This window comes from Heterodontus francisci, chromosome 23 (genome assembly GCF_036365525.1).
Source record: "Heterodontus francisci isolate sHetFra1 chromosome 23, sHetFra1.hap1, whole genome shotgun sequence".
Taxonomy (NCBI): Eukaryota; Metazoa; Chordata; class Chondrichthyes; order Heterodontiformes; family Heterodontidae; genus Heterodontus; species Heterodontus francisci.
The window spans coordinates 61574135-61601766 of NC_090393.1; the positions used below are offsets into that span (position 1 = coordinate 61574135).

Here is a 27632-nt window from a genome sequence, read left to right on the forward strand (position 1 = left end):
GGACAGGCTTTGTGGAGACAGGAGCCTCACTGATAATCATCCAATTGCACTTTTGAAATGAGAAGCTTGCTCTACTGAGCAATGAGCAGCAGTGCTTGATTTGTCCTGTTCCTCTGGCAGTACTGAAACCTGACCTTAGTAACAAGCCACCTCTGTCTGATTGTACTTTGTTGCTTTCAGAACAGGGCGATGAAGCTGGAGATTCTGAAGCTGAGGAGACTCTGGTGGTAAGTAATGGGTGCTGTGGGGAAAGAGAGGCTGGTGAGGAACTGTGATCTGATTGGTTGACCATTCATACCACACATGCAATGCCCAATTCTGTGGTGTTAATAGAAACATCAGACATTTCAGACGGGCTGGAGCAGGTTAATGTGGAGCTTTGGAGCTGGAACCAGTTTGAAAGAAGCTGCTAGGTAACTGAAAACGCTTTGTACACTTGCCTCTTTCTCTGTGGAAGATAGAGCAAGTGAAAGGCATTTTCACATCTTCAGGATGTCCCAAAGTACTTTCTGATCAATGGATTACTTTTCTTTGAAAGCATTCGCACTGTTGTTGTGCAGGCAACATTTGTGAACAAATTGGATAAATATTTTAGTGATGTTAGTTGAGGGATACAAAGATGGCCAGGACACTGGTGAGAACTCCACTGCTATACTTCAAGATTGTGCTATGTAAACCTGAGAGGGCAGATGGGGCCTCAGTTCAATGTCTCATCTGAAAGACAGCACCCCCTCAGTATTGCATCAGAGTGTCAGTTTTGATTTTTATACTCAAGTGAGACTTGAACCCACTACCTTTGAACTCAGAGGTCAAGTGCCAGCAACTGAGCCAAACTGACATTTGGAAGGTGTGGCCCCCAGGATTTGATGCTCCCTTGCCCCCTCAAGGATGCAGGATGATGACATAATTCACTTTCCATAACATCACAGTACAAGATAGGACACATGCCACGAGGGCACCATAATGCCTTCTATTTATTTAGAGATACAGCACTGAAACAGGCCCTTCGGCCCACCGAATCTGTGCTGACCATCAACCACCCATTTATACTAATCCTACATTAATCCCATATTCCTACCACATCCCCTCAATTCCCCTACCACCTACCTACACTAGGGACAATTTACAATGGCCAATTTACCTATCAACCTGTAAGTCTTTGGCTGTGGGAGGAAACCGGTGGAAACCCACACGGTCACAGGGAGAACTTACAAACTCCGCACAGGCAGTACCCAGAATCGAACCCAGGTCACTGGAGCTGTGAGGCTGCAGTGCTAGCCACTGCGCCACTGTGCCACCCTTTCAGTTAGTAGTTTTGCTCCAACTTAGTTCCACCACTGCAAAGAACAGGCTAGTGCACTTGTAAAGTGTTGGCCCCAGGTGGGAGGGACTCTAATTATAGTGCTCTATCAGTTCCGCTAGTACTCTTACTGTTATTCTGTTTGCAGGACATGTTTTCACATCATTACCAGGAGAGGACATCAACAGGAGAGGGTCCAGCCAACCTCAGGACTCTCCCAGTGGGCAAAGACATGGTCCTCCCTCCGTTGCTCAGAGCAACCGTGGCTAGCACTGATGAGGCCGAGTTTGAAGATATGGTGTCACCAACCAGCAAGTATCTCTTTTCTTTTTGGCAGCTTTGTAAATCACTGGTTTGGCCTCAGCTGAAGTGTTGTGGCCCATTCTGGGCGCCACACTTTAGGAAGGGCGTCATGATCTTAGAGAGGGTGCAGAGGAGATTTACTAGAATGGCACCAGAGATGAGGGACTTCAGTTATATTGAGAGAGTCAAGAAGCTGGAATTGTTCTCCTTGGAGCAGAGAAGGTTAAGGGATGATTTAGTAAGAGAATTATGAAGGGTTTTGATAGGGCAGATAGGGATAAACTGTTTGCAGAGCAGGAGGATTGGTAACCAGAGGACACAGATTTTAGAAAATTGGCAAAAAAGCCAGGGAGGAGATGAAGAGAATTTATCTTATGCAGCAAATTATGATCGGGAATGCACTGCAAGAAAGGGTGGTGGCAGCAGATTCAGTACTTTCTTTCAAAAGGGAAGTGGATATTTATTTAAAGGGGAAGCATTTGCAGGACTATGGGGAAGAGGAGGGGTGTGGGACTAATTGGAATGGTCTTTCAAAGAGCTGACACAGGCACCATGGGCCAAATGACATTCTGTGCTATTTAATTTTCTGATTTTTTTCATATGCCCTGATCTGCTCCTCCCCTGGGGCCGCACTTGCTAATCAGCTGTATCATATTAAAAAGGGAGTCCTGCCAGATTGACACTGGGACATCTTCAGCTGCTTCATCAATGACCTTCCCTCTATCATAAGGTCTGAAGTAGAGACAGTCGCTGATTGCATAAAGTTTGGCACCATTCGCAACTCCTCAGATACTGAAGCAGACTATGTCCATATGCAGCAAGACCTGGGCGATGTGGAATCTGTATGGGTAGAGCTGAGAAACACTAAGGGGCAAAAAACGTTCGTGGGGGTAGTATATAGACCCCCAAACTGTAGTGGTGATGTTGGGAATGGCATTAAACAGGAAATTAGAGATGCATGCGATAAAGGAACATCTGTAATTATGGGTGACTTTAATCTGCATATAGATTGGGCAAATCAAATTAGTCACAATACCACAGAGGAGGAATTCTTGGAGTGTATACAGGATGGTTTTCTGGACCAATATGTTGAGGAACCAACTGGAGAACAGGCCATCCTAGACTGGGTATTGTGTAATGAGAGAGGAATAATTGACAATCTAGTGGTGCGAGACCCCTTGGGGATGAGCGACCATAATATGACAGAATTCTTCATCAAGATGGAGAGTGACGTAGTTGATTCTGAGACAAGAGTCCTGAATCTTAGTAAAGGAAACTATGAAGGTATGAGGCGCAAGTTGGTCATGAGAACTGGCAGACGTTACTTAAAGGGATGACAGTGGATAGGCAACGGCAAACATTTAAAGAGCGCATGGATGAACTGCAACAATTGTTTATCCCTGTCTGGCACAAAAGTAAAACGGGAAAGTTGGCCAAACCATGGCTTACAAGGGAAATTAGAGATAGCATTAGATCCAAGGAAGAGGCGTATAAATTTACCAGGAAAAACAGCAGACCTGAGGATTGGGAGCAGTTTAGAATTCAGCCAAGGAGGACCAAGGGATTGATTAAGAAGGGGAAAATAGAGTACGAGAGCAAGCTTGCGGGGAACATAAAAACTGACTAAAAGTTTCTATAGGTATGTGAAGAGAAAAAGATTGGTGAAGACAAATGTAAGTCCCTTACAGTCAGAAACAGGGGAATTTATTATGGGGAATAAAGAAATGGCTGACCAACTAAATGCATACATTGGTTCTGTCTTCACAAAGGAGGACACAAATATCATACCAGAAATGTTGGGGAACAAAGGGCTTAGTGAGAGAGAGGAACTGACAGAAATCAGTATTAGTAGAGAAATGGTGTTGGGGAAATTGATGGGATTGAAGGCCGATAAATCCCCAGGGCCTGATGGTATACATCCCAGAGTACTTAAGGAAGTGGCCCTAGAAATAGTCGATGCATTGGAGGTCATCTTCCAAGATTCTATGGACTCTGGAACAGTTCCTACAGATTGGAGGATAGCTAATGTAACCCCACTATTTAAAAAGGGAGGTAGAGAGATAGCAGGGAATTATAGACCAGTCAGCCTGACGTCGGTAGTGGGGAAAGTTCTAGAGTCCATTATCAAAGATTTTATGGCAGGGCACTTGGAGAACAGTGATAGAATCGGGCAGAGTCAGCATGGATTTACAAAAGGGAAATCATGCTTGACAAATTACTAGAATTCTTCGAGGATGTAACTAGTAGAGTTGATGAGGGGGAGCCAGTGGATGTGGTCTATTTAGGCTTTCAGAAGGCTTTCGACAAAGTCCTGCAAAAGAGATCAGCGTGTAAAATTAAAGCGCATGGGATTGTGGGTAGTGTATTGCGATGGAGAGAACATTGGTTGGCAGGCAGGAAACGAAGAGAAGGGATAAATGGGTCTTTTTCTGAATGGCAGGCAGTGACTTGTGGGGTACTGGAGGGATCGGTGCTAGGACCCCAGCTATTCACAATATACATTGATGATTTATTTTATTTATTTAGAGATACAGTACTGAAACAGGCCCTTCGGCCCACCGCGTCTGTGCCAACCATCAACCACCCATTTATACTAATCCTACATTAATCCCATATTCCTACCACATTCCCACAATTCCCCTACCTATACTAGGGGCAATTTATCATGGCCAATTTACCTATCAACCTGCAAGTCTTTGGTTGTGGGAGGAAACTGGAGCACCCAGCAAAAACCCACACAGTCACAGGGAGAACTTGCAAACTCTGCACAGGTACCCAGAATTGAACCCAGGGCGCTGGAGCTGTGAGGCTGCAGTGTTAACCACTGCACCACTGTGCTGCCCACATTTAGATGAGGGAACTAAATGTAATATCTCCAAATTTGCAGATGACACAAAACTGGGTGGGAGAGTGAGTTGTGAGGACGATGCAGAGAGGCTTGAGGGTGATTTGGACAAGTTGAGTGAGTGGGCTAATGCATGGCAGATGCAGTATAATGTGGATAAATGTGAGGTTATCCACTTTGGTAGCAAAAACAGGAAGGCAGATTATTATCTGAACGGCTATAAACTGAGAGAGGGGAATATGCAACAAGACCTGGGTGTTCTAGTACACCAGTTGCTGAAGGTAAGCATGCAAGTGCAACAGGCGGTGAAAAAGGCAAATGGTATGTTGGCCTTCATAGCGAGAGGATTCGAGTACAGAAGCAGGGATGTCTTGCTGCAATTATACAGGGCCTTGGTGAGGCCACACCTGGAATATTGTGTGCAGTTTTGGTCTCCTTATCTGAGGAAGGATGTTGTTGCTATAGAGGGAGTGCAGCGAAGGTTTACCAGACTGTTTCCTGGGATGGCAGGACTGACGTATGAGGAGAGATTGAGTTGGTTAGGATTATATTCGCTGGAGTTCAGAAGAGTGAGGGGGGGTTTCTCATAGAAACCTATAAATTCTAACAGGACTTGACAGGGTAGATGCAGGAAGGATGTTCCCGATGGTGGGGTAATCCAGAACCAGGGATCATAGTCTAAGGATACGGGGTAAACCTTCAGGACTGAGATGAGGAGAAATTTCTTCACCCAGAGAGTGGTGAGCCTGTGGAATTCGCTACCACAGAAAGCAGTTGAGGCCAAAACATTGTATGTTTTCAAAAAGGAGTTAGATATAGCTCTTGGGTCTAAAGGGATCAAAGGGTATGGGGCGAAAGCCGGAATAGGCTACTGAGTTGGATGATCAGCCATGAGTGGCGGAGCAGGCTCGAAGGGCCGAATGGCCTACTCCTGCTCCTATTTTCTATGTTTCTATGCTTTTCTATGGACAACATGGCAGCACAGGGCGCAGTTTTATAGCACCACAGCCACACAGCTCCAGCGACCCGGGTTTGGTTCTGGGTACTGCCTGTGCAGAGTTTGCAAGTTCTCCCTGTGACCGCGTGGGTTTCCGCCGGGTGCTCCTGTTTCCTTCCACATGCCAAAGACATGCAGGTTGATAGGTAAATTGGCCATTATAAATTGCCCCTAGTGTAGGTAGGCGGTAGGAGAATTGAGGGAAGGTGGGGATGTGAGAGGGAAATGGGATTAATGTTCTTCTTTAGCCTCCTTATCTCGGGAGACAATGGGTAAGCACCTGGAGGTGGTCAGTGGTTTGTGGAGCAGCGCCTGGAGTGGCTATAAAGGCCAATTCTAGAGTGACAGGCTCTTCCACAGGTGCTGCAGAAAAATTTGATTGTCGGGGCTGTTACACAGTTGGCTCTCCCCTTGCGCTTTTGTCTTTTTTCCTGCCAACTGCTAAGTCTCTTTGACTCGCCACACTTTAGCCCTGCCTTAATGACTGCCCGCCAGCTCTGGCGAACGCTGGCAACTGACTCCCACGACTTGTGATCAATGTCACAGGACTTCATGTCGCGTTTTCAGAAGTCTTTGAAGCGGAGACATGGACGGCCGGTGGGTCTGATACCAGTGGCGAGCTCGCTGTACAATGTATCTTTGGGGATCCTGCTATCTTCCATGTGGCTCACATGGCCAAGCCATCTCAAGCGCCGCTGGCTCAGTAGTGTGTATAAGCTGGGGATGTTGGCCGCCTTGAGGACTTCTGTGTTGGAGATACGGTCCTGCCACCTGATGCCAAGTATTCTCCGGAGGCAGCGAAGATGGAATGAATTGAGACGTCGCTCTTGGCTGACATACGTTGTCCAAGCCTTGCTGCCATAGAGCAAGGTACAGAGGACACAGGCTTGATACACTCGGACCTTTGTGTTCCGTGTCAGTGCGCCATTTTCCCACACTCTCTTGGCCAGTCTGGACATAGCAGTGGAAGCCTTTCCCATGCGCTTGTTGATTTCTGTATCTAGAGACAGGTTACTGGTGATAGTTGAGCCTAGGTAGGTGAACTCTTGAACCACTTCCAGAGCGTGGTCGCCAATATTGATGGATGGAGCATTTCTGACGTCCTGCCCCATGATGTTCGTTTTCTTGAGGCTGATGGTTAGGCCAAATTCATTGCAGGCAGCCGCAAACCTGTCGATGAGACTCTGCAGGCACTCTTCAGTGTGAGATGTTAAAGCAGCATTGTCAGCAAAGAGGAGTTCCCTGAAGAGGACTTTCCGTACATTGGACGCGGATTAATGTAGGATTAGTATAAATGGGTGGTTGATGGTCGGCACAGACTCATTGGGCCGAAGGGCCTGTTTCAGTGCTGTATCTCTCTATGACTATATAACATTCAGGCTTGGTCTAATAAGTGGCAAGCAACATTTGTGCCACATAAATGCCAGGCAATGACCATTTCAAACAAGAGAGAATCTAACCATCACCCCTTGATGTTCAATGGCATTATGATCACTGAATCCCCCACTATCAACATCCTGGGGGGTTACCATTGACCAGAAACTGAACTGGACCAGCCACATAAATACTGTGGTTACAAGAGTGGGTCAGAGGCTGGGAATTCTGCAATGGGTAACTCACCTCCTGTCTCCCCAGTGCCTGTCCATCATCTACAAGGCACAAGTCAGGAGTGTGATGGAATACTCTCCACTTGCCTGGATGGGTGCAGCTCCAACAACACTCAAGAAGCTCAACACTATCCAGGACAAAGCAGCCCGCTTGATTGGCACCCCATCCACCACCTTCAACATTCACTCCCTTCACCACCGACACACAGTGGCAGCAGTGTGTACCATCTACAAGATGCAGTGCAGCAACTCACCAAGGCTCCTTCGACAGCACCTTCCAAGCCTGCGACCTCTACCACCTAGAAGGACAAGGGCAGCAGATGCATGGGAACATCACCACCTGCAAGTTCCCCTCCAAGCCACACACCATCCTGACTTGGAACTATATTGCTGTCCCTTCACTGTCGCTGGGTCAAAATCCTGGAACTGCCTTTCTAACAGCACTGTGGGTGTACCACTCCATGTGGACTGCAGCGGTTCAAGAAAGCGGCTTACCACCACCTACTCAAGGGCAATTAGGGATGGGCAATAAATGCTGGCCTAGCCAGCAATGCCCACATCCCACAAACAAACAAATAAAAAAAAAATACCCCACCCAAGTCCAGGAAGCATTCAATGTGGGTGGAATGGGCCCCAGGACTAACACCTCCAACCTTCTGTGAAATCCATTGCAAAATGTCTTCTGTTCTTAATAGAGAATCATTTGGAAATTACAGCACAGAAGACCAGGCCCAACCATTTTGGTGTTTATCCTCCATAACAACAGTGTTTCTAATCCCATGTGCCTGCCCCTTTACTCTCCTTCATCCACCTTTCTAACCTGTTCTTAAATGTTGACATGGTCTCTACTTCAGTCACTAACTCTAGTGATGCATTCCATCGTCTCTCAACCTTCTGTGTGAAATATTTTCTCCATCTCTCTGTCCTAAATCTCTTACTTTTAATCTTAAATATATAAGCCCTTGTTCTCAATTGTATGATCAGTAGAAATATCAAGCTGTTTCTATCCACCCTGTCCCATCCCTTCATAATTTGAAACACCTCCATCAAATCACACTGTAATCTTTCTTCTAATGTAAGCAGCCCCAGCTTTTGTGTCTTTCTTTGTGTTTCTATTTTCTCAACCCAGGCAGCATCCTTGTGAATCTGAGCTGTACCCTCTCTGTTACCTCAACATCCTGCAGAGCCCAAACCTGAACACAGTATGCCAACTGTAATCTTACTGAGATTTCATATAGATTCATCATCATATCTCCACTTTTATATTCTATACCCCTTGCCATAAAGCCCAGATTCTCCCAGCATTTTTATGGCCTTATTTTCTTTAGGTGTTGCTTTTCATGTCCTGTGAACCGAAACCAGCCACCCCCCCCCAGATCCTTCATAGAGTCATAGAATGGTGCAACACAAAAGGAGGCCATTCAGCCCATTGTGTCTGTGCTTTGTTAGATCTATCCAATAAGTCCCACTCCCCTGCTCTTTCCCTATAGCCCTGTAATTTTCTTTCCCTTCAAGTATTTATCCAATTCCCTTTTTGAAAGTTTCAATCTGCTTCCTCTGCCCTTTCAGGCAGTACATTTCAGATCAAAATAACTCACTGTGTAAAAACAATGTTTCTTCATGTCACCTCTGCTTTTTTTTATCAATGACCATAAATCTGTATCCTCTGGTTACTGACCCATCTGCTACCGGAAACAGTTTCTCCTTATGGCCTGAAGAACAGTCCTTGGGACCTCCACTGTATACTTCCCTCCAGTTTGAAGAACAACCGTTCACTGCTCTCTGCTTTTTGTCCCTTAGCCAATTCTGTATCCATAAGAACATCGGAGCAGGAGTAGGCCATTCAGCCCATTGAGCCTGCTCCGCCATTCAATACGATCATGGCTGATCATCCACTTCAGTGCCTTTTTCCCCACACTATCCCCATATCCCTTTGTCATTGATATTTCGAAATCTGGCAATCTCTACTTTAAACATACTCAATGACTGAGCTTCCACAGCCCTCTCAGGTAGAGAATGCCAAAGATTCACAACCCTCTGAGTAAAGAATCCATGATGCTACTGCCTCTTTAATCCCATGGGCTTTAATTTTGCTAACGAGTTAGTTATGTGGTACTTTCTCAATGCCTTTTTGAAAGTTTGTGTACATAATATCACCCACACTACGTTCATCGACCCTCTCATTACTTCATCAAAGAACTCGATTAATTTAGTGAAACATGGTTTTTCTTTAAAAAATCCATCCTGATTTTCATTTATTAGCCCATACTCTTCCAAGTGATAATTAACTTGCCCCGGATTATTGTTTCTCAAAGTTTATCCACTGCCGATGCTAAGTTGACTGGTCTGTAATTGCCAGTTTTATCCCTCTCCCTTCTTATTATATTACCTCCCAGAGGTGTCACATTTGCAATCCTCCAGTCCTTTGGCATCACCCCTGATCTATGGAGCAATGGAAGACTGGGTGACCTTTTTACTTTGAGAACTGATAACTGTTCCTCCTATTTATTTTTATCCTATCTAATATCTCTACTGCCTCCTCTCTTATTGCTAGATTGGCACAATCGTCAAATGAAGACAGATGCAAAGTACTTATTTAGTACTTCAGCCATGCCCTCTGCTTCCACAAAAAGATCTTATTTTCGTCCCTAATCAGCCCTACCCTTCTTTTGACTATATAAAATAAATTTGGATTCCCTTTTATGTTGGTCGCTAATCTATTCTGATACTCTTTTTTTGCCTTTCTTATTCCCTTTTTTATATCTCCTCTCTACTTTCTGTTTTTCTACAGGAATTAGCTCTCTCCTTTTCAAAATATAATTTTCTTTTTCTTACCAAAATATATCAGCTCACATTTACTGACGCTGAATTCCACTTTTTGCCATTCCACCAATGTCCATTGATCCTCAGAATTATTTACTGTGCCTCATATTTTCATTTCATCTGCAAATCTGGACATCACTCCTTCTAAACCAAACCATTGATGTGGACAGTGAACAGAAGTGGTCCAAGTCAGAAGCCTGTGGGACATCACTTCCGTGCATTCTGAGGAAGTGCCTTCACCTTTTTCTCCCAGTTTCACCCTTCTGTATAGTTTTTATTTTATCCAGTTTGCTTCCCTTCCCCAAATTCCATACTTCTTAATCTTCTCCAGTGGTCTCCTATGTGTTGTCTTGTCAAAGATTTTCTGAATGTCCTTGTACACCACATCCACTGCATTTTTCCTGCCATGCACTGTGTCTGTCATGTCCTGTGTCTGTCATGTCCTCAAAGAACTCTGGCCCAGAGATTCAATCGTGTAGTGCCTGGTTGCTGAAGGGTCCAATATGTGTCGCCGTATGTGCACCTATTCCTTGCTGGGCGAGTGCCACTTGCCAAACTGGTCAGATCATATGCCTGAAACCAGCACTAGACCCATTTCCTATATAAATCCAGGGCCTAACACTGGTTCCAGGCCCCTTTCCCATATTCGACCGGGACTGACCACGTTGCAGTTTCCTTGGGACTAAAGCAGCCAAACCAGTAACTTTAAAGGAGGCAGCCAGGAAAAGATGAATAACAATATTAATTTACCTAATTGAATATGGGGCCAGAAGGAGTAGGAATACTTCTCCTGTCTCCATGTTGAAACAGTGGGCAGCTATCAGACACCGATCACCCACCCCGCTCACGCTCCTCCCGACTCACTGTCAGCCTGGTCGAGTTCAGTCCTCTGATCCACTGCCTCCTGGAGTGCAGCACACCACTCACATCCTGATGACCAATTTAATGTGTTTGTATTGCGCAGTTTTGACATGTGATGGTTGGCAGAGTAGCTGCAGGTGGTACACAAGACCTCTATCTTCAGGACGGCATTGCCTGAGGTTGTGATGTAATGGACTGTTCTTGTCTCTTCCTGTAGGCTGTTCCCAAGGTGTAGACCCAGGACCAAGTGGCATAGCGGACTCTCGCATAGCGCCATTCACACGTGTGGAAGGGCAGCTGGAGTGGGCAGGAGAGGAGGAGGAGGGATTGGAGCAGCCTTTGAGTCCGGGTCCTGACTCCAGTGCACGGTCAAGAGATATGTGTCCAAGTGGACCTTCTTTCATACACAAGTTAACGCAGAAGCTCCAGGTATTAACTTCAACCTTAGAGTCCACCTCAAACGTGATGCAGCAGGTGTCTGAGAATAAGCAGCAGAGCACGGCTGATAGCACTGCAAGGCAGTGGGAGGGACTTACACCACCGCAGAGCACCATGGAGCCAGTGTCACCTTCACCAGTATCTGCAGGGGAGCTCCAAGGGAGGAAGGGACCGAGCACACAACAGCATTCTCTCAGGAGTATTGCAGTCGATGCTGTGGAGACCTTGGCCCTCCAGGAGTCCCTCGCTGCCAGCTTGGAAAGAATGGGTGATCGTCTGGAACGGGCAGTGACGATGGGCTTCAGTGGCCTAAGCGACACCCTGCGGACTGTTCTCACGCAGCTCACTGGACCTCCAGGTGCAGGGTCCAACATCAGTGGCGTGACCGCAAGAAGCTCCCACAAGGTGGCTTCTTCTCAAAGTGGCCACACACCTGCCCAATCCAGCCAGCCAGCAGCCGAGAGAGAGTGGGCAGTGCCAGCTGCCGTATTGTCACAAGTGGCTCAAACTGCCAGAGGAATACGTGGACCTACTGCACCCAGTGAATCACGGCCATGACCCTCCCAGGAAGCTTGCAATGCTGCACATCCACCCATTGCAACAGTTGTTCCTCAGGGACCATTTCAGCTAAGCTTGAGGTTCAAAAGTAGATTAGTCAGCAAAGGATACAGTCAACAAGAGGTAGAATGTAGATAAGGCCAGGTTTGTGTGAGCACCTGAATAAATGCTGAAACTCTGTTTTTCCCTTTGTTGTTACAATGCTGTTTTCTTCAGGAGGGAGGGATTTCTGAGTTTGGTGAATGGTGCACAATCTGCCACATCAGCGTGAAAACAGGAGGCAATGCTATTAGTGGAGCCTCCACTGTATGGAGCTGATATTTTGATGAGATGAGAGATGGTATGTGGGAGTAGACGTTGCTTTTTGGAGTAGTTCTCTGTGACAGCAGGAACCCGAAGACAAGGTTGCTGGCCACAAATGATGGGGACCAATCTGATAGGGAGACCTTTTTTTGACAACCACTGCAGGAAGTGAAAAAAAAAGCAAGACTTGCATTTCCATAGAACCTTTCATGACCACCGGATGTCCCAAAGTACTTTACAGCCAATGAAATGCTTCTGAAGTGTAGTCACTGTTGTAGGAAACGCGGCAGCCAATTTGCACACAGCAAGCTCCCACAAACAGCAAAAGTGACAGAACTATAGAAAAATTACATCACAGAAGGAGGCCATTCAGCCTGTCATATTCGTGCTGGCCGATAAAATAATCATCAGATGAACTATTTTTGCCATGTTGATATTGGGATAAACTTGGCCAGGATACTGAGGATAACTCCCCTGCCTTTCTTCAAAATAGTGCCATGGGATCTTTTACATTCACCTGAGAGAGTAGATGGGGCCTTGGTTTAACGTCTCATCTGAAGGAGATCACTTCTGACAGTGCAGCACCTCCTCCATGCTACATTGGAGTGTCAGCCTGGATTGTTGTGCTCAAACCTCTGGAGTGGGACGTGAACCCAAAGCCTTCTGACTTAGGGAACGAGAGTGCTACCAACTGAGCCACAGCTGACATTAGTGCCCAGTGTGCATCTTCCGCCTTCCTACTATCATCTCCTCCTGGGTGCAGGAGGTCCGTGTATCCCTCGAACAGTTGTAGCCACTCGTGACAATACTGTGGCTACCACTGTCTGCTCACTCTCAGATGCTGCCTGGCTGAACTGGGAAGGCGTGCAGCTGCTTTAAGAACAAGCCGCTTATTCGAACCCTTCTCTGGGCACATCAGTTCTGACTTCCCATTCATAGCACCTCATCCAATATGCTGGAAACCTTACAGAACAATGAATGCTACCAAAAATCCACGGTCAACAATCCATGCACAAGAACACACCTGTCAACTCTGACCCCCGGCTGAACTTGCCTAGGGAAGGTGGGTGGAAGCACTAATTGGGGTACTTCTTTGGCAACTGTCTGCCCAACAAAAATTCGTCTTAACTGCCCAAGGGGGTAGGGGTGTTGCCCAGGCTTCTCCCTGACCCTACCTCTGATTAGCCCCAAGCAAGAGGACTAATGCAGGATAATATTCTTTCTTCCTTGGGGGCCAGGGCTGCTTGGACTTAACTAGTGGTGCCCACCTGTACTCTGTCTCCAGTAAGCCTTAGGAATGGAAACACAGTTTATAGAATCCCTGCCCCTCACTCCCCCTGCCCCGAAATAATTTTTTTCCTTCTAAGAGTCATATCAGTGCGTTGCTCTTTACAATTTAATGTGGAAACTGGTAGGATTGACAAAGAACGATGTAACTGGGTCTCTCTCGCCATGTTGGCTGTTCTGCTGGTTTCCCACCAAGATTACAACAAGAGACCAATGTCTGCATGCTCAGAAACTTTAGTGCAACCATAATTTTGATGAGCAACCTTATTGTCTGGTACTGCTCACCCTTTGGTGCCAGTGTATGAAGTGTGTGCTGTTAACCCTAATCTTATGCTTCTCCTAGGTGCTACCTCAGTGACAGATGTGCGTGAGGTGGCTGGCTACTGTGTTACAATCTGATCTTCTTGGGACTGAAGTGCCCCTCATCTCATGGCAGTTTGGCTCCCAGAATGGACCTGCTGTTGGCTGCACTTCTTGTCCTATATGGACAGCCTGGTCCTGTGTCCTTTATGCCACATGTGCAAACATGGGGGATAATGGGCATTGGTAGGAGGGCACACTTGTGCTCTCATCCTGGGAGACAGCACTAACATCCACACCCATTATTGACTTGTCACCAGTACTGGGCATTAGCTCGACATAGCCAAATCTCTGGATTAAAGTAAACCTAATAGTCCCATTGAGATCATGGAAACCCAGTGTGGAGTTTGTGTGCAACCTGACCTCAGGCTAGAAGAGGTAGCCTTCTCCGATCTGGTATCTGAGACCTCCAACAACAGTCTGAATGTCCATAGATGAAGCGTAGACTGTCCTAAGGTCACTATCCTAGACCCAGTGCAATGGAAGTATCTAAAGCTGCCCTATGCTCCATGGTAGGCTGTGGCACTGTTAAATGGACCTCCAGTGACTTCGATCACTCCATCAGTCAGCTGCCTGGGCCCGAAGCTCTGGAATTCCCTCCCTAAATCCCTCCACCTCTCTTTCCTCCTTTAAGATGTTTCTTAAAACCTGCCTCTCTGACAAAGCTTTTGGCCACCATTCTGTCTGAATGTGCTTCTGTGAAGCACGTTGGGACATTTTACTAAGTTAAAGATGATACATAAATACATGTTGTTGTTGTTGCCTCTGGTGGACTCCTCCTAATTAAACTACCACCTGCAGCACACAATGACAACCTCTGATGTCTGACCCCAACACTCTGCCAGCAATGTTCTTTAGAAGCAGGACCCATGAGATGCAGGCCTTGAAGCCAGTGACCGCTCCCGCTGCTGCTGCTGCTCAGTTTGTCACCTGGCTCACTCTCTAACTGGCCTAGGGTGGAGGTCTCTGAGCTGGTGCTTGGGAGGGATGAAGTGAGTGGTGGCATGTGTCATGAAGGGCTTATGTATTCTTCCACTGTCACATCAGAGTTCACAGCAGAAGGAGCAACATGGAGGTCAAAGTTCATCACAAACTCTATCCTCCTCAGACCTGTTGGACGCTCTTTATTCTTTCAACAACTTTTGGTTACAGCAAAAAAAAACTGTGATGGTGACTGCCCCTTTAAGCTGCTGCGGGCCTTTAAGTCCTGCAACAGTTGCAAATTCCCACCCGCAATGGACAAACCCCAAGTCAGAGGGGTTTTGGCTGATGTTTGCCTGAAGAATTCTAATGAGATAGACCCCAGAATCTCCAGCAGGGTCAGTGAGCATGGTGCTGGGCAGGTAAGAATGATGATGTGGCCATTTCTGATCGGGCTTGAACATGATTGGCCAATCCAGGTCAGTGTTTCTGTTCCACTGTCTTATTTTGGGCTTCTAAGAGATGAATTGGGTCCAGGCATCACTAAAGAACATTTCACTTTCAATCATTTTATTTTGAATTTCTTTTGCTTCCCTCCTGCAGTTTTCTGGAGCCATGTTCCTTCCCCAGCCAGAAAACACAGGCTGCTGCCTTCAAACAACAGCAGGCTCTGAGGGTGACAGCTGGAAGTGGATGACCAAGGCTGCGGTGGCCCCTCCGTGACTCTACCTCCTGTTGTGCTGTCCACCTCATCCTCTGCCTGTGCTGTAGCTGGTGCCAATTGGACACCAGCTCCTTCCCACAGATGCAGAGTGGAAATCTGTAGAAAAGATTTGCATTTATCTAGTGCCTTTCATGACCTCAGGACAACACAAAGCGCTTTGAAAAGCCAATGAAGTACTTTTTGAAGTGTAGTCACTGTTGTAATGTAGGAAATGCAGCAGCCAGTTTGTGCACAGCAAGCTCCCACAAACAGCAATGTGATGATAATCTGTTTTTTGTGAGGTTGGTTAAGGGATATATATTGGTCAGGACATCATGGATAACTCCCCAGCTCTTCTTTGAAATAGTGCCATTTTATGCCCACTTGAGAGGGTAGATGGAGCCTTGGTTTAACGTCTCATCTGAAAGACAGCACCTCTGACAGTGCAGCATTGCTGCAGTACTGCACTGAATGTTCAGCTTGGATTATGTGCTCAAGTGTCTGGAGTGGGGCTTGAACCCACAATGTTACGAGAATGCTCACTGAACCAAGGCTGATACCTAGTATTTGTTACTGAAACAGGACTGATATATGCAGCAGAGTAGAGTCCTGACCTCTCAGCTGGGGTTTACCACATGGCTGAGGGAGAAAGGAAACCCACAAAGATGTCAGCAGTGATCTAGAAACACTCTGGATAACATAGCTCTGCTGAGAGTGGAGGTTCTGCCAAATACTGAGCTACTTTTCGTTTTACGCAGAAATTTCAAGAGAAACTGCAAGGCAAAAGATCTTGGTCAGTGGAGGACGAAAATGCGAGCACCAAAAAGCAGTACCTGCACTCTGAGCACAATTATAGTGCAAAGGGTTCACCCACACTAACTTCTGACAGCAAAGCCGAACTGCTGTCACAGAGCAACTCAGGTGAGACCATGCTGAACATATCTACTGAAATCAGTGATGAGGCCCCTTGACAACATCCAGCAGATTGGGCTGCAAGATGTCCGTGTTTCATTGTGAGGCAAGGAGAGTAAAGAACATTCAGCTACCAGTGAATCATAGGCATATCTCGTAGTGTAGAGTATAGTAAAGGGTTAAAAAGGAAGTCACATGCATTAAATGTTATACACGAGTATCCAGGGCAGGTACAGCACGGGTTGGATATAGAGTAAAGCTGCCTCTACACTTTCCCATCAAACACTCCCAGGACAGGTACAGCACAGGTTAGATACAGGGTAAAGCTCCCTCTACAAAAAAAGGTTAGATATAGAGTTTTAGTTTTTTTTAGTTTTAGAGATACAGCACTGAAACAGGCCCTTCGGCCCACTGAGTCTGTGCCGACCATCAACCACCCATTTATACTAATCCTATACTAATCCCATATTCCTACCACATCCCCACCTGTCCCTATATTTCCCTACCACCTACCTATACTAGGGTCAATTTATAATGGCCAATTTACCTACCAAACTGCAAGTCTTTTGGCTTGTGGGAGGAAACCGGAGCACCCGGAGAAAACCCACGCAGACACAGGGAGAACTTGCAAACTCCACGCAGGCAGTACCCAGAATTGAACCCGGGTCGCTGGAGCTGTGAGGCTGCGGTGCTAACCACTGTGCCACTGTGCCGCCCTCTCTCTCTACTCTCTCTACACTGTCGCATCAAACACTCTCAGGGCAGGTACAGCAGAGGTTAGATACAGAGTAAAACTCCCTCTGCAAAAAAAAAACAGGTACAGAATAAAGTCAAAATTGACCGCTATTTGTGGAAGTAGTAGGATTAAACATTTTTATCTGATAGCTTGTTTCTTGTTGTATTAATATCTGTGGGTTGAAGTAATTAGGATCAGTTTTGTTTCACAGCAACATACTGTTGTCAGTTCCTTACACCAAGCCATTAACACACTATTTCTTGGTCTGTCTGTTCCTCAGCTTTATCTTCCATCAAAGCCCATCTCTCCAGTGCCCTACATTTCCCATCAAAGCCCATCTCTCACTACCCCAACTCTACCATTGAAGCCCATAATCCTAATACTCTAGTTCTCTCATCAAAGCCTAACTTTTTGAGTACAGGAGCAAGGATGTCTTACTGCAGTTATACAAGGCCTTGGTGAGACCACATCTGGAGTATTGTGTGCCGTTTTGGTCTCCTTATCTGAGAAAGGATGTTCTTGCCTTGGAGGGAGTGCAAAAAAGATTTACTAGGCTGATTCCTGGGATGGCAGGATTGACGCATGAGGAGAGATTGGGTTGACTAGGCCTATATTCACTAGAATTTAGAAGAATGAAAGGGGATCTCTTAGAAACCTATAAAATTCTAACAGGACGAGACAGGCTAGATGCAGAGAGGATGTTCCCGATGGCTGGGGAGTCCAGAACCAGGAGTCACAGTCTCAGGATACGGGGTATGCCATTTAGAACAGAGATGAGGAGAAATTTCTTCACTCAGAGGATGATGAACCTGTGAAATTCTCTACTGCAGAAGGCAGTGGAGGCCAAGTCATTAAATATATTCAAGAAGGAGATAGATATATTTCTTAATGCCAAAGGGATGTGGGGAGAAAGCTGGAACAGGGTACTGAATTAGTCGATCAGCCATGATCTTTTTTTGAATGGCGGAGCAGGCCCAAAGGGCCAAATAGCCTACTCCTGCTCCTATTTTCTGTGTTTGTAACTACAGGTTTGCATCCCTCCAATCAAGTTTCCGACCCTGCCACAGCACTTAAATGGCCCTTGTCAAAGTCACGGGTACATGACTGGCAAACTATCCCTCCTCATCCATCTCGACCTGTCTTCGGCCTTTGATTTGGTTGACCACATCCTCCTCCAATGTCATTGTCCAGCTGGGTTGGACAGCTCTCGCCTGGTTCCATTTTTATCCAGAGAATCTCCTGCAGTGGCTTCTTTTCCCGCTCACGTATCATTACCTCTGGAGTCCCTCAACCTGGGCTCCTTCCTGTTTCTCATCTACATGCTGCCCCTCAGTAGCATCATTTGAAAACACAAAGTTGGGTTCCATATATACACTGATGACACCCAGCTCTACCTCACCACCACCTCTCCACTGTCTCTAAATTGTCTGACTGATTTTCCGACATCCAGTATTGGATGAGCAGTAATCTCCACCAATGATTTGTTTTTATTCTTTCATGGGATGTGGGTATCGCTGGCAAGGCCAACATTTATTGCCCATCCCTAATTGCCCCTGACTTGCTAGGCCATTTCAGAGGGCAGTTAAGAGTCAGCCACATTTCTGTGGGTCTGGAGTCACATGTAGGCCAAGCCAGGTTAACGACAGTGGATTTCCTCCCCTAAAGGACATTCGTAAACCAGTTGGGTCTTTACGACAATCAATGATAGTTTCATGGCACCATTACTGAGACTAGCTTTCAATTCCAGACTTTTTTTTCATAAATTAATTGAACTTATTAATGAATTGAATTTAAATTCCACCAGCTGCCATGGTGGGATTTGAACCCATGTCCCCAGGACATTAGCCTGAACCTCTGAATTACTAATTCAGTGATATTACCACTATGCCACCGTCACCCCAAAATATTAGGAAGACCGATGCCATTGTCTTCAGTCCCTGCCAGAAAGTCTGTCCCCTCACCAGTAACTCCATCCTTCTCCCTGGTCACTGTCTGAGGTGAAACTACACCATCACAACCTTGGTGTCCTCTTTCACCCTGAGATGAGCTTCCAACCACATATCCGTTCCATCACCAAGACCGCCTATTTCCACCTCTCTAAGGTCAGCCAACTCCACCCCTGCCTCAGATCATCTGGTGCTGAAACCCTCATTCATGCCTTTGTTACCTCTAGACTTGCCTATTCCAGTGCTCTCCTGCCCAGCCTTTCATCTTCTGCCCCTGAAAACTTGAACTCATCCAAAACTCTGCTGTCCATGTCCTAACTCACACCATTACCCATCACCCCTGTGCTCTTTGACCTACATTGGTTCCCCCTCCAGCAAAGTTTCAATTTTAAAATCCTCATCCTATGTTTCAAATCCCCCAATGGCCTCACCCCTGCCTATCGCCGTAATCTCCTGCAGTCCCACAACCCTCCGAGATCTCTGTGCCCTGCCAACTCAGGCTTTTTCCGCATTCCCAATTTTAATCGTTCTACCATGGCAGCCATGCTTACAGTTTCCTGGACCCTAGACTCTGAAATGGCTTCCCAAACCTCTCTGCCTGTCTACCTTTCTCTTCTGCTTTACAATGCTCCTTAAAACTTAACTCTTTGACCAATCTTTTGGTTCAGTAATAATCAGAACTGAGCACAGTGCACTAAGTAGGCCTGACCAGTGTGTTGTAAAGCCTCAGCATAATCTCCATAGATACACACTGTCCTGGTCCCCATCCAATTAGATTTTTTTACCTGCTTCAACACACATTAAATGTGACCAGTCCACTCGCAGGGCCCCTTCTAAGTCTTGCCGTGCTAATTCAGTTTCATTCAGTCTACATTGTGGCCTATATTTTTATGATGTGTGATCCAGTAGTTGCCACAATATCTCAAAGTGTTCCAGTGTGTGAGTTAATGGCCAGGAAACTAACTGGCATGTTTGGCTACTGAATAACTATGACTACAAAAATGTACTTGCTTGTATGTGAAGCAGTCTGGGCCATTGGTGGATGTGAAAGGTGCTATATAAATGCAAGTTCTTCCTTCAGATTTCCCCCTTATGTTATTTTAGCACCAGCAGCAGCCATTTATTTTGAAATTATACTGATTGGAAAATCTAGCCAAATAATTCTTTCAACCTTTCTGTGAGAGCCATCACCCATTCTGCTGCCATAGGAACAAAAAAGGCTAGAAATACTCAGCAGGTCAGGCAGCATCTGTGGAGAGAGGAAGAGTTAATGTTTCAGGTTAAGGACCCTTCAGAACTGGGGAAACTTAGAGATTTAACAGTTTTTAAGCAGGTACAGAGACAGGAAGAAAGGATGGGGAGTGGAAGGAAGAACAAATAGGAAGGCCTCTGACAGGGTGGAAGGCAGGAGATTAAATGACAAAAGGGATGATAGTGGAAGCAAAAGGAATTGATACTGGGACAAGTAAAGGAACAAAAGGTGGGTCTAGAGGAGCTGTAAATGGGAAAAACAGAATCATCACCAATAGTGGCTGTCAAAATAAAGCAGAGCTTATGATCTGAAATTGTTGAACTCACATTGAGTCTGGAAGGCTGTAAAGTGCCTAGTCAAAAGATGAGGTGCTGTTCCTTGAGCTTACATCGAGCTTAATTGGAACAGTGTAGGAGGCCAAGGACAGAAAAGTTGAGTGGGAGAGGAGCGTAGAATTAAAATGACAGGTGACTGGAAGCTTGGGGTCACACTGGTGGACTGAACTGTGGTGTTCCGCAAAATGATCACCCAGTCTGTGTTTGGTCTCAGCAGTGTAGAGGAGATGGCATTATGAGCAGTGAATACAATATACTAAATTGAAAGAAGTACAAGTTGTTACGGACAGGTGGGAAATGATAGGGGTGGTTTCCCTTTTACACTTCTCAATTGACAGAAGACAGCATTTTTATTAGAATTGTGTTTTAACCCTTGAGTGGTTTAATGGTCAATAAACAAACAACAGGTTTTCTCGTAGATTTAAAGAAAGATAAATACCCCAAAATATTTGCAATATCACCCACTCTCACACATACACACACGCACACACACACACACACAGATGCACACGCACCAGAAATGATAGAAATTAAAAGATACATTTAGGTCAAATGGTTTAAAAAAGAGTTTGTTGTGAAACCTTGCTTGTTTCCCTGGGAAGAAGATTTAAAAACGGTGCAGGCCTGTTTTCCTTTTTCCTGGTTCACTGACGTCAAACTTTGGAAAGTTTCAGGTGGACAGGTGCTTTGTAGCAGATTTCTTTGGTGAAATCTCAAAAACAGTTCATTAGCAAAAAAGACTGTTACGGTCTCTCAGGCAGGGAGCTTCAAGGTCACCTTTTGGGATGGATTTTGTGCAGCCAGTGGGACTTCCGGCACCGGGCCGAAAAGGCAGGGGGAGCACTGCCTCGGCTTTTTCGAGCTCTTCCCTCCCCCCCCACCCACTGCTGGCGCAATCCTCTGTTATTCTGGAAACAAAATTTCTGGCGCCGGGATCGCCATCCCTTTAAAGATGGAGATCCCGCCTCCAAGAGCTGCCAGCCAATCACAGGACCGGGAGCTCAGCAGTATCGACAGTGCCACCAGGAGCGGTGGCTACTGCCGGTATTGCAGAGGCTTTGGACCCAGGCTGAGCACTGGAACTCTGGACTGAAGGTAAGTGAGGTGGGGTTGCCTGGCCCCGACAAAGGGAAGTGGGCGTGAAGTCCAGGGTGATGGGGTCCATGGAGGTGGAGGTCCTCCATGGGCCACAGATTGCACACGGAGGAGCAGGGACCACCCCCCCCCCCCACCCCCCAACCAACCAAGACTGTAGGGAGGGTGCCTCGTATTACTCCCCACCAGGCACCACCCACCGCCAGCTAAATCCCAGTGGTGTGGTGGTGGGAAGAGACCCTTATGTGGCCGTCAATAGGCCACTTAAAGGCCTCAATTGACCTCTGGGTGGGAAGGCCATTGTTGGGCAATCCCACTCCTGGCAAAATTGCTTGACGGTGGGGTGATGATAGGCATTCCGACTCCGGCCTCCTGTCTCGATTCTGTAGTCTCCCCTCTACCCCCCCCCCCCCCCACCTCTGAGCCTGTCTCCAGGGCAGCCCATAGAATCCAGCCCTTCGTCTCTGCCTCTAGGTAATTTAAAGATGATATTCTGGCAGGGTCTTCTTGCTGGGATGGGTCTCTCGTCATTCTGGCTTCTGGCTTTCTGCTCTCCACAGAAAGTACCTCTTATTAAAAACTCCTTATCAGAGACTTGGCTTCTGTCACGTTTCTCTCCCATTGTGTTTTCATAAATGCTGTTTGATGGTGTGGCCATTAATAGACAATGAGTTTGGATGTTGCCCATCTTTATACCATCTTGTTAACGTGGTGTTTTTTTCACACCCATTATTCTGAATTTGAGTCTGGAGTCTCTATGTCTGCAAAGTCATTGTTAGTCCAAATTGTTGAAGAGGGGTAGCCATTAACATTCAGTGGGCCATTTACATTTCTAATGCTTTCACAGAATCACAGAATTGTTACAGTGCAGAAGGAGGCTATTCGACCCATCATGTCCGCACTGGCTCTCTGAGTAAGCAATTCACCTGATGCCATTCCTCTGCCTTCTCCCCATAACCTTTTACATTCTTCCTTTCCAGATAACAGTCTAATTCCCTTTTGAATGCTTCAATTGAACCTGCCTCCACCACGCTGTCAGGCAGTGCATTCCAGACCTTAACCACTTGCTGCGTGAAAATGTTTTTCCTCATGTTGCTTTTGCTTCTCTTAGCAAATACTTTAAATCTGTGCCCTCTTGTTCTCAATCATTTCACGAGTGAGAACAGTTTCTCCCTATCTGCTCTGTCCAGACCTCATGATTTTGAACACTTTATCAAATCACCTCTCAGATTTCTCTTCTCCAAGGAAAACAGTCCTAATTTCTCCAGTCTATCTTCATAACTGAAATCCCTCATCCATGGAACCATTCTCATGAATCTTTTCTGTACTCTCTCCAATGCCCTCACATCCTTCCTAAAGTTTGGCGCCTTGAACTGGACGCAATACTCCAGCTGAGGCCGAACTAGTGTCTTATACAAGTTCAACATAACTTCCTTGCTCCTGTACTCTATGTCCCATTAATAAAGCCTAGGATACTGTATGCTTTATTAACCGCTCTCTCAACCTGTCCTGACACCTTCAATGATTTATGCACATATACACCCAGATACCTCTGCTCCTGCACCCCCTTTAAAGTTGTGCCCTTTATTCTATATTGTCTCTCCAGGTTCGTCCTACCAAAATGAATCACTTCATATTTCTCCGCATTGAACTTCATCTGCCACTTGTCTGCCCATTCCACCAACTTGTCTATGTCCTTTTGAAGTTCTACACTATCCTCCTCACAGTTCATAATGCTTCCAAGTTTCGTATCATCTGCAAATTTTGAAATTGTGCCCCGTACACCAAGGTCTAGGACATTAATATATATCAGAAAAAGCAAGGGTCCCAACATTGATCCCTGGGGAACTCCACTACAAACATTTCTCCAATCCAAAAAACATCCATTAACCACTACTCTCTGTTGTGCCTAATACGCACTTACTCTTAAAGAATCCACGGAATCCAATTGGTGAAAGGTATATCAATATTTTATTCACACGCTAAATCATCAAGTACAAGCTCTCACTACTTGTACAGTATACTACCCGCCAAGGCACGAGGTGATCAGTCTCGGACTTGCGGCTGCTCTTCTGTTCTCTGAGCCCTTGGCTCAGGGGTATGTTCTCGAGTGTTCTTCCCCGGGGTTCTCGTGCCAGTCCCAGTTTCAGTCAGGGTTTAAATCTTGTTTCCAAGACCCTCTCTTACTTACTCATAGGGATCTGGTATAATGACATAATGATAATTCCTTATTTGGCTCAGTGAGAACCTGTTCAACATTTCAGTTTCCCATTGTCTAATATGAGTCTAATCATATCTGGTGTCCATGACGACTCCTTTATCTGCTACGTGCAAGGACAGTGTCTGGGATCATCAATATGTCTTTTCTATACTGTCTACAATTCCTCGGCCATCCGTGTGCTGTGGCCCCTTTCTGCCCAGCCCCCCCCACCCCCCGCTATGCTTTAACACACCGTTTATTGTTGTGTGACTATCCCCTTTGTTTCAACTAAGTTCTTATGTGTTTTTACTATATGTGTTTTTACTGGGTCTACACCTGTCACTCAGCCAATTTTTTATCCATGTCCCTTTTATTCCATGAGCAATAACTTTGCTCACAAGCCTATTGTGCGGCACTGTGTCAAATGCCTTTTGGAAGTCCATGTACACCACATCAGCAGCATTGCCCTTTCTGTTACCTCTTCAAAAAACTCCAGTAATTTAGTTAAACACGATTTTCCCATAACCCATGCTGGCTTTCCTCAATTAACCACATTTGTCCTTGTGACTATTAATTTGGTCCAGAATTATTATTTCTAGAAGTTTGCCCACCACTGAAGTTAAACTGACTGGCCTATAGTTGCTGAGCTTATCTTTACATCCTCTTTTGAACAAGGGTGTAACATTTGCAATTCTCCAGTCCCCAGACACCACCCCTGAGTCTAAGAAAGACTGGAAAATTATGGGCAGTGCCTCTGCAATTTCCAGTCTCACTTCCCTCAGTATCCTTGGATGCATCTCATCCGGTCCTGATGCTTTGTCAACTTTACGTATAGACAACCTATCTAATATCTCCTCCTTATCAATTTTAAATCCTTGTAGTGTATTATTTACCTCCTCTTTCACTGTGGCCTGGGAATCATGTTCTTTCTTGGTAAAGTCAGATGCAAAGTATTCATTCATACCTCAGCTGTTCGCCCTGCCTCCATGCATAAATCCCCCTTTTGGTCCCTAATCGTCCCTACTCCACCTTTTACTACCTTTTAACGACTTACGTGCCTGTAGAAGACTTTAGGATTCCCTTTTAAGTTAGCTGCCAGTCTCCTTTCGTACTCTGTCTTTGCTTTTCTTATTCGCTTTTTCACTTCCCCTCTAAACCTTCCATATTCCGCCTGGTTCTCCATTGTATTAGCTACCTGACATCTGTCATAAGCACACTTTTTCTTCTTCTTCATCTCTATCTCTTTTGTCATCCATGGAGCTCTGGATTTGTTTGCCCTACCTTTCCCCTTCAAGGAACAACACCTTGACTGTACCTGAACTATCACTTCTTTGAAGGGAGCTCATTGTTCAGCTAAGTTAGTTTAAACCCTCCTCAATAGCACTAACAAATCGTCCCACAAGGAAATTTGTCCCAGCTGTGTTCAGGTGCAACCCGTCTGGTCTGTACAGGTCCCACCTTCTCCAGAACTAGTCCCAGTGCCCCAGGAATCTAAAGCCCTCCCTTCTGCACCATCTTTTCAGACATACATTCATCTGCTTTATCCTCCTATTTCTATACTCATTTGCGTATGGTACCGGGAGTAATCCAGAGATTACTACTTTTGAGCTCCTGCTTGCTAATTTTTTTTACTTAGCTCACTAAATTCTTTCTGCAGGACCACATCCCTCATCCTCCCTTTTTCATTGGTGCCAATGTGGACCATGACTGCCGGCTATTCACCCTCCCCCCTCAGGGTGCTCTGCAGCTGTTCAGTGACATCCTTGACCCTGGCACCAGGGAGGAAATATACCATTCTGAATTCACATCTGCAGCCAAAGAAATATCTGTCTGTTCCCCTGACTATCGAATCTCCTATTGCCCCCCTGTGCTGAGCCAGCCGTGGTGACATGGCCTTGGCTCTGGCCACACTCCCCAGATGAACCATCACTTTCCTCAGTATTCAGAACTAAATACCAGTTGGAAATAGCGATTCACTAAGGGGTCTCCTGCACTACTTGCCTGTTTCTACTTGGCTGTCTATTGTCCACCCATTCCCATTCTCCCTGCATACTCTTAAGCTGCGGGGTGACCACATCTAAAAACATGATATCCTTGGAACTGTGAACCTCACAGATGCGCCGCAGTGACACCAGCTGTTGCTCAAGTTCCAAAACCCGGAGCTCAAGCTGCTGCAACTAACGACGCTTCTGTACATATCATTATCCAGGACACGAGAAGAGTCTTGGAGTTCCCACATAACACAAGATGTGCACTCCAGAAGTTGTAGCAGCCCTGCCATTCCTCTATCTATTAGTTATAACCTTGCTATTGCTAATAAACCTTTACCAATACTAATAAACCCTACTAATGCTAATAAACCCTACTAATACTTAATACACCTTACTAGTAGTAATAAACCTTACTTTAAAAAAAAAAAGGACTCACCTGTTTATTCCCGAGTTTAGATAAGATAAATAGGAAATACTCACCGGACAATCACCTATCTTCTTTCCTGTGATGTCACACCTCGAGTTTTCTTTCTGAACATGGGCTCTGAACCTACAGACAGGCAGCGGCAGCTAGCTCTGCTCCACGCCTTCCTGCCGCTCTCTGAGGGACCTCTTGCTCTCTCCGTGCTGTTATTAAGCCCCGCTCCGCTTGCGCTGTTTCCCGCTGCTCTCCAAGTGACTTTCTTCAACAATTAACCAGACATGACGATTTGTTTAGGGTTCCAGTAGCTACCATGTGTATTTGCAGTACAGGAGAGGTCACCTCTTACTCCATCTTGTTTTGCAGCTAAAGGTGTGCGTTTTGAGTTCAATTCATCAGTTCATTTTATAGTTCATAATTTCTTCCTGTATGCACGTGACAAAGTAAATCACTGTTTCACCTGGAAAGGAGTGTTTGGGGCCTTGGATGGTAAGAATGGAGGAAGTAAATAATAATAATCTGCTGCGATTGATTAAAGACCTCTCAAAGATTTAACATGTAACCTTGCATTAATCCCAGTATATGCTGCCGTAAAACACTAGTCCTGAAGATTCGGCATGCAGTTACTTTATTTTTAAAAAGAAATAAAGGGAGTGTTTAAAAGCAAGTGTTTTTCTGAGTCATATTGGGAGCCCTGCATTCAGGCAACCTTTGATAACCCTGCTCGTAAACCACAAGTTATAGATCAGAGTTATACTCACAGAGTAAAACATGGAACAAGCAAAACTAGTGTTGGAAACTGATCCTTTCCTAGAAGCTGACGCTTTATCATCTTTACACAGAGGTGACAATAAAAACATCATCTGAAGACAGTAAGGACAAGGCGATCCCCTACATGGTAAGGGATCCCCTCACCAAAAGGTGAAGCTATTTACACTGTACTGAAGACACGTGCTGTATAATAAGTACACAGGGGCAGTATACCCAAACCCTAGAACCACGGGATATCAGACTAAGCCTGGAAGATATCCTGGGGTTAGATGTTTGATATTTGGAATTATGGGGTTTGATAACCTGGGAATATGGGGATTGATGATATTTGGGATTATGGGGTTATGGGGATTGATGATATTTGGTATTATGGGGATTGATATACTGGGGTTATGGGGAATGATGATATTCTGGGGTTATGGGGATTGATGATATCATGGGATTATGGGGTTGGATGATATCCCGGGATTATGGGGTTTGATGATATCCTGGGATTATGGGGATTGATGATACCCTGGGGTTATGGGGATTGATGATATCCTGGGATTACGGGGTTTGATGATATCCTGGGATTACGGAGTTTGATGATATCCTGGGATTATGGGGATTGATGATACCCTGGGGTTACGGGGTTTGATGATATCCTGGGATTATGGGGATTGATGAT

General features: G+C 45.7%; 1 protein-coding gene across 5 annotated transcripts in view; it reads left to right on the top strand.

Moving 5' to 3' along the window:
* Positions 1 to 27632, top strand: part of LOC137382868 (protein PML-like) — a 100031-nt gene that overhangs the window by 57273 nt on the left and 15126 nt on the right. For 4 of the 5 annotated variants that reach the window (XM_068055408.1, XM_068055406.1, XM_068055405.1 and 1 more), the window contains 5 exons: positions 181 to 227; positions 1449 to 1611; positions 10954 to 11165; positions 16065 to 16227; positions 27037 to 27092. In XM_068055408.1, coding sequence (XP_067911509.1) covers positions 181 to 227; positions 1449 to 1611; positions 10954 to 11165; positions 16065 to 16227; positions 27037 to 27092 — 641 coding nt within the window. The remainder of the gene's footprint in view (positions 1 to 180; positions 228 to 1448; positions 1612 to 10953; positions 11166 to 16064; positions 16228 to 27036; positions 27093 to 27632) is intronic. The other variant, XM_068055410.1, reaches the window with a different exon arrangement.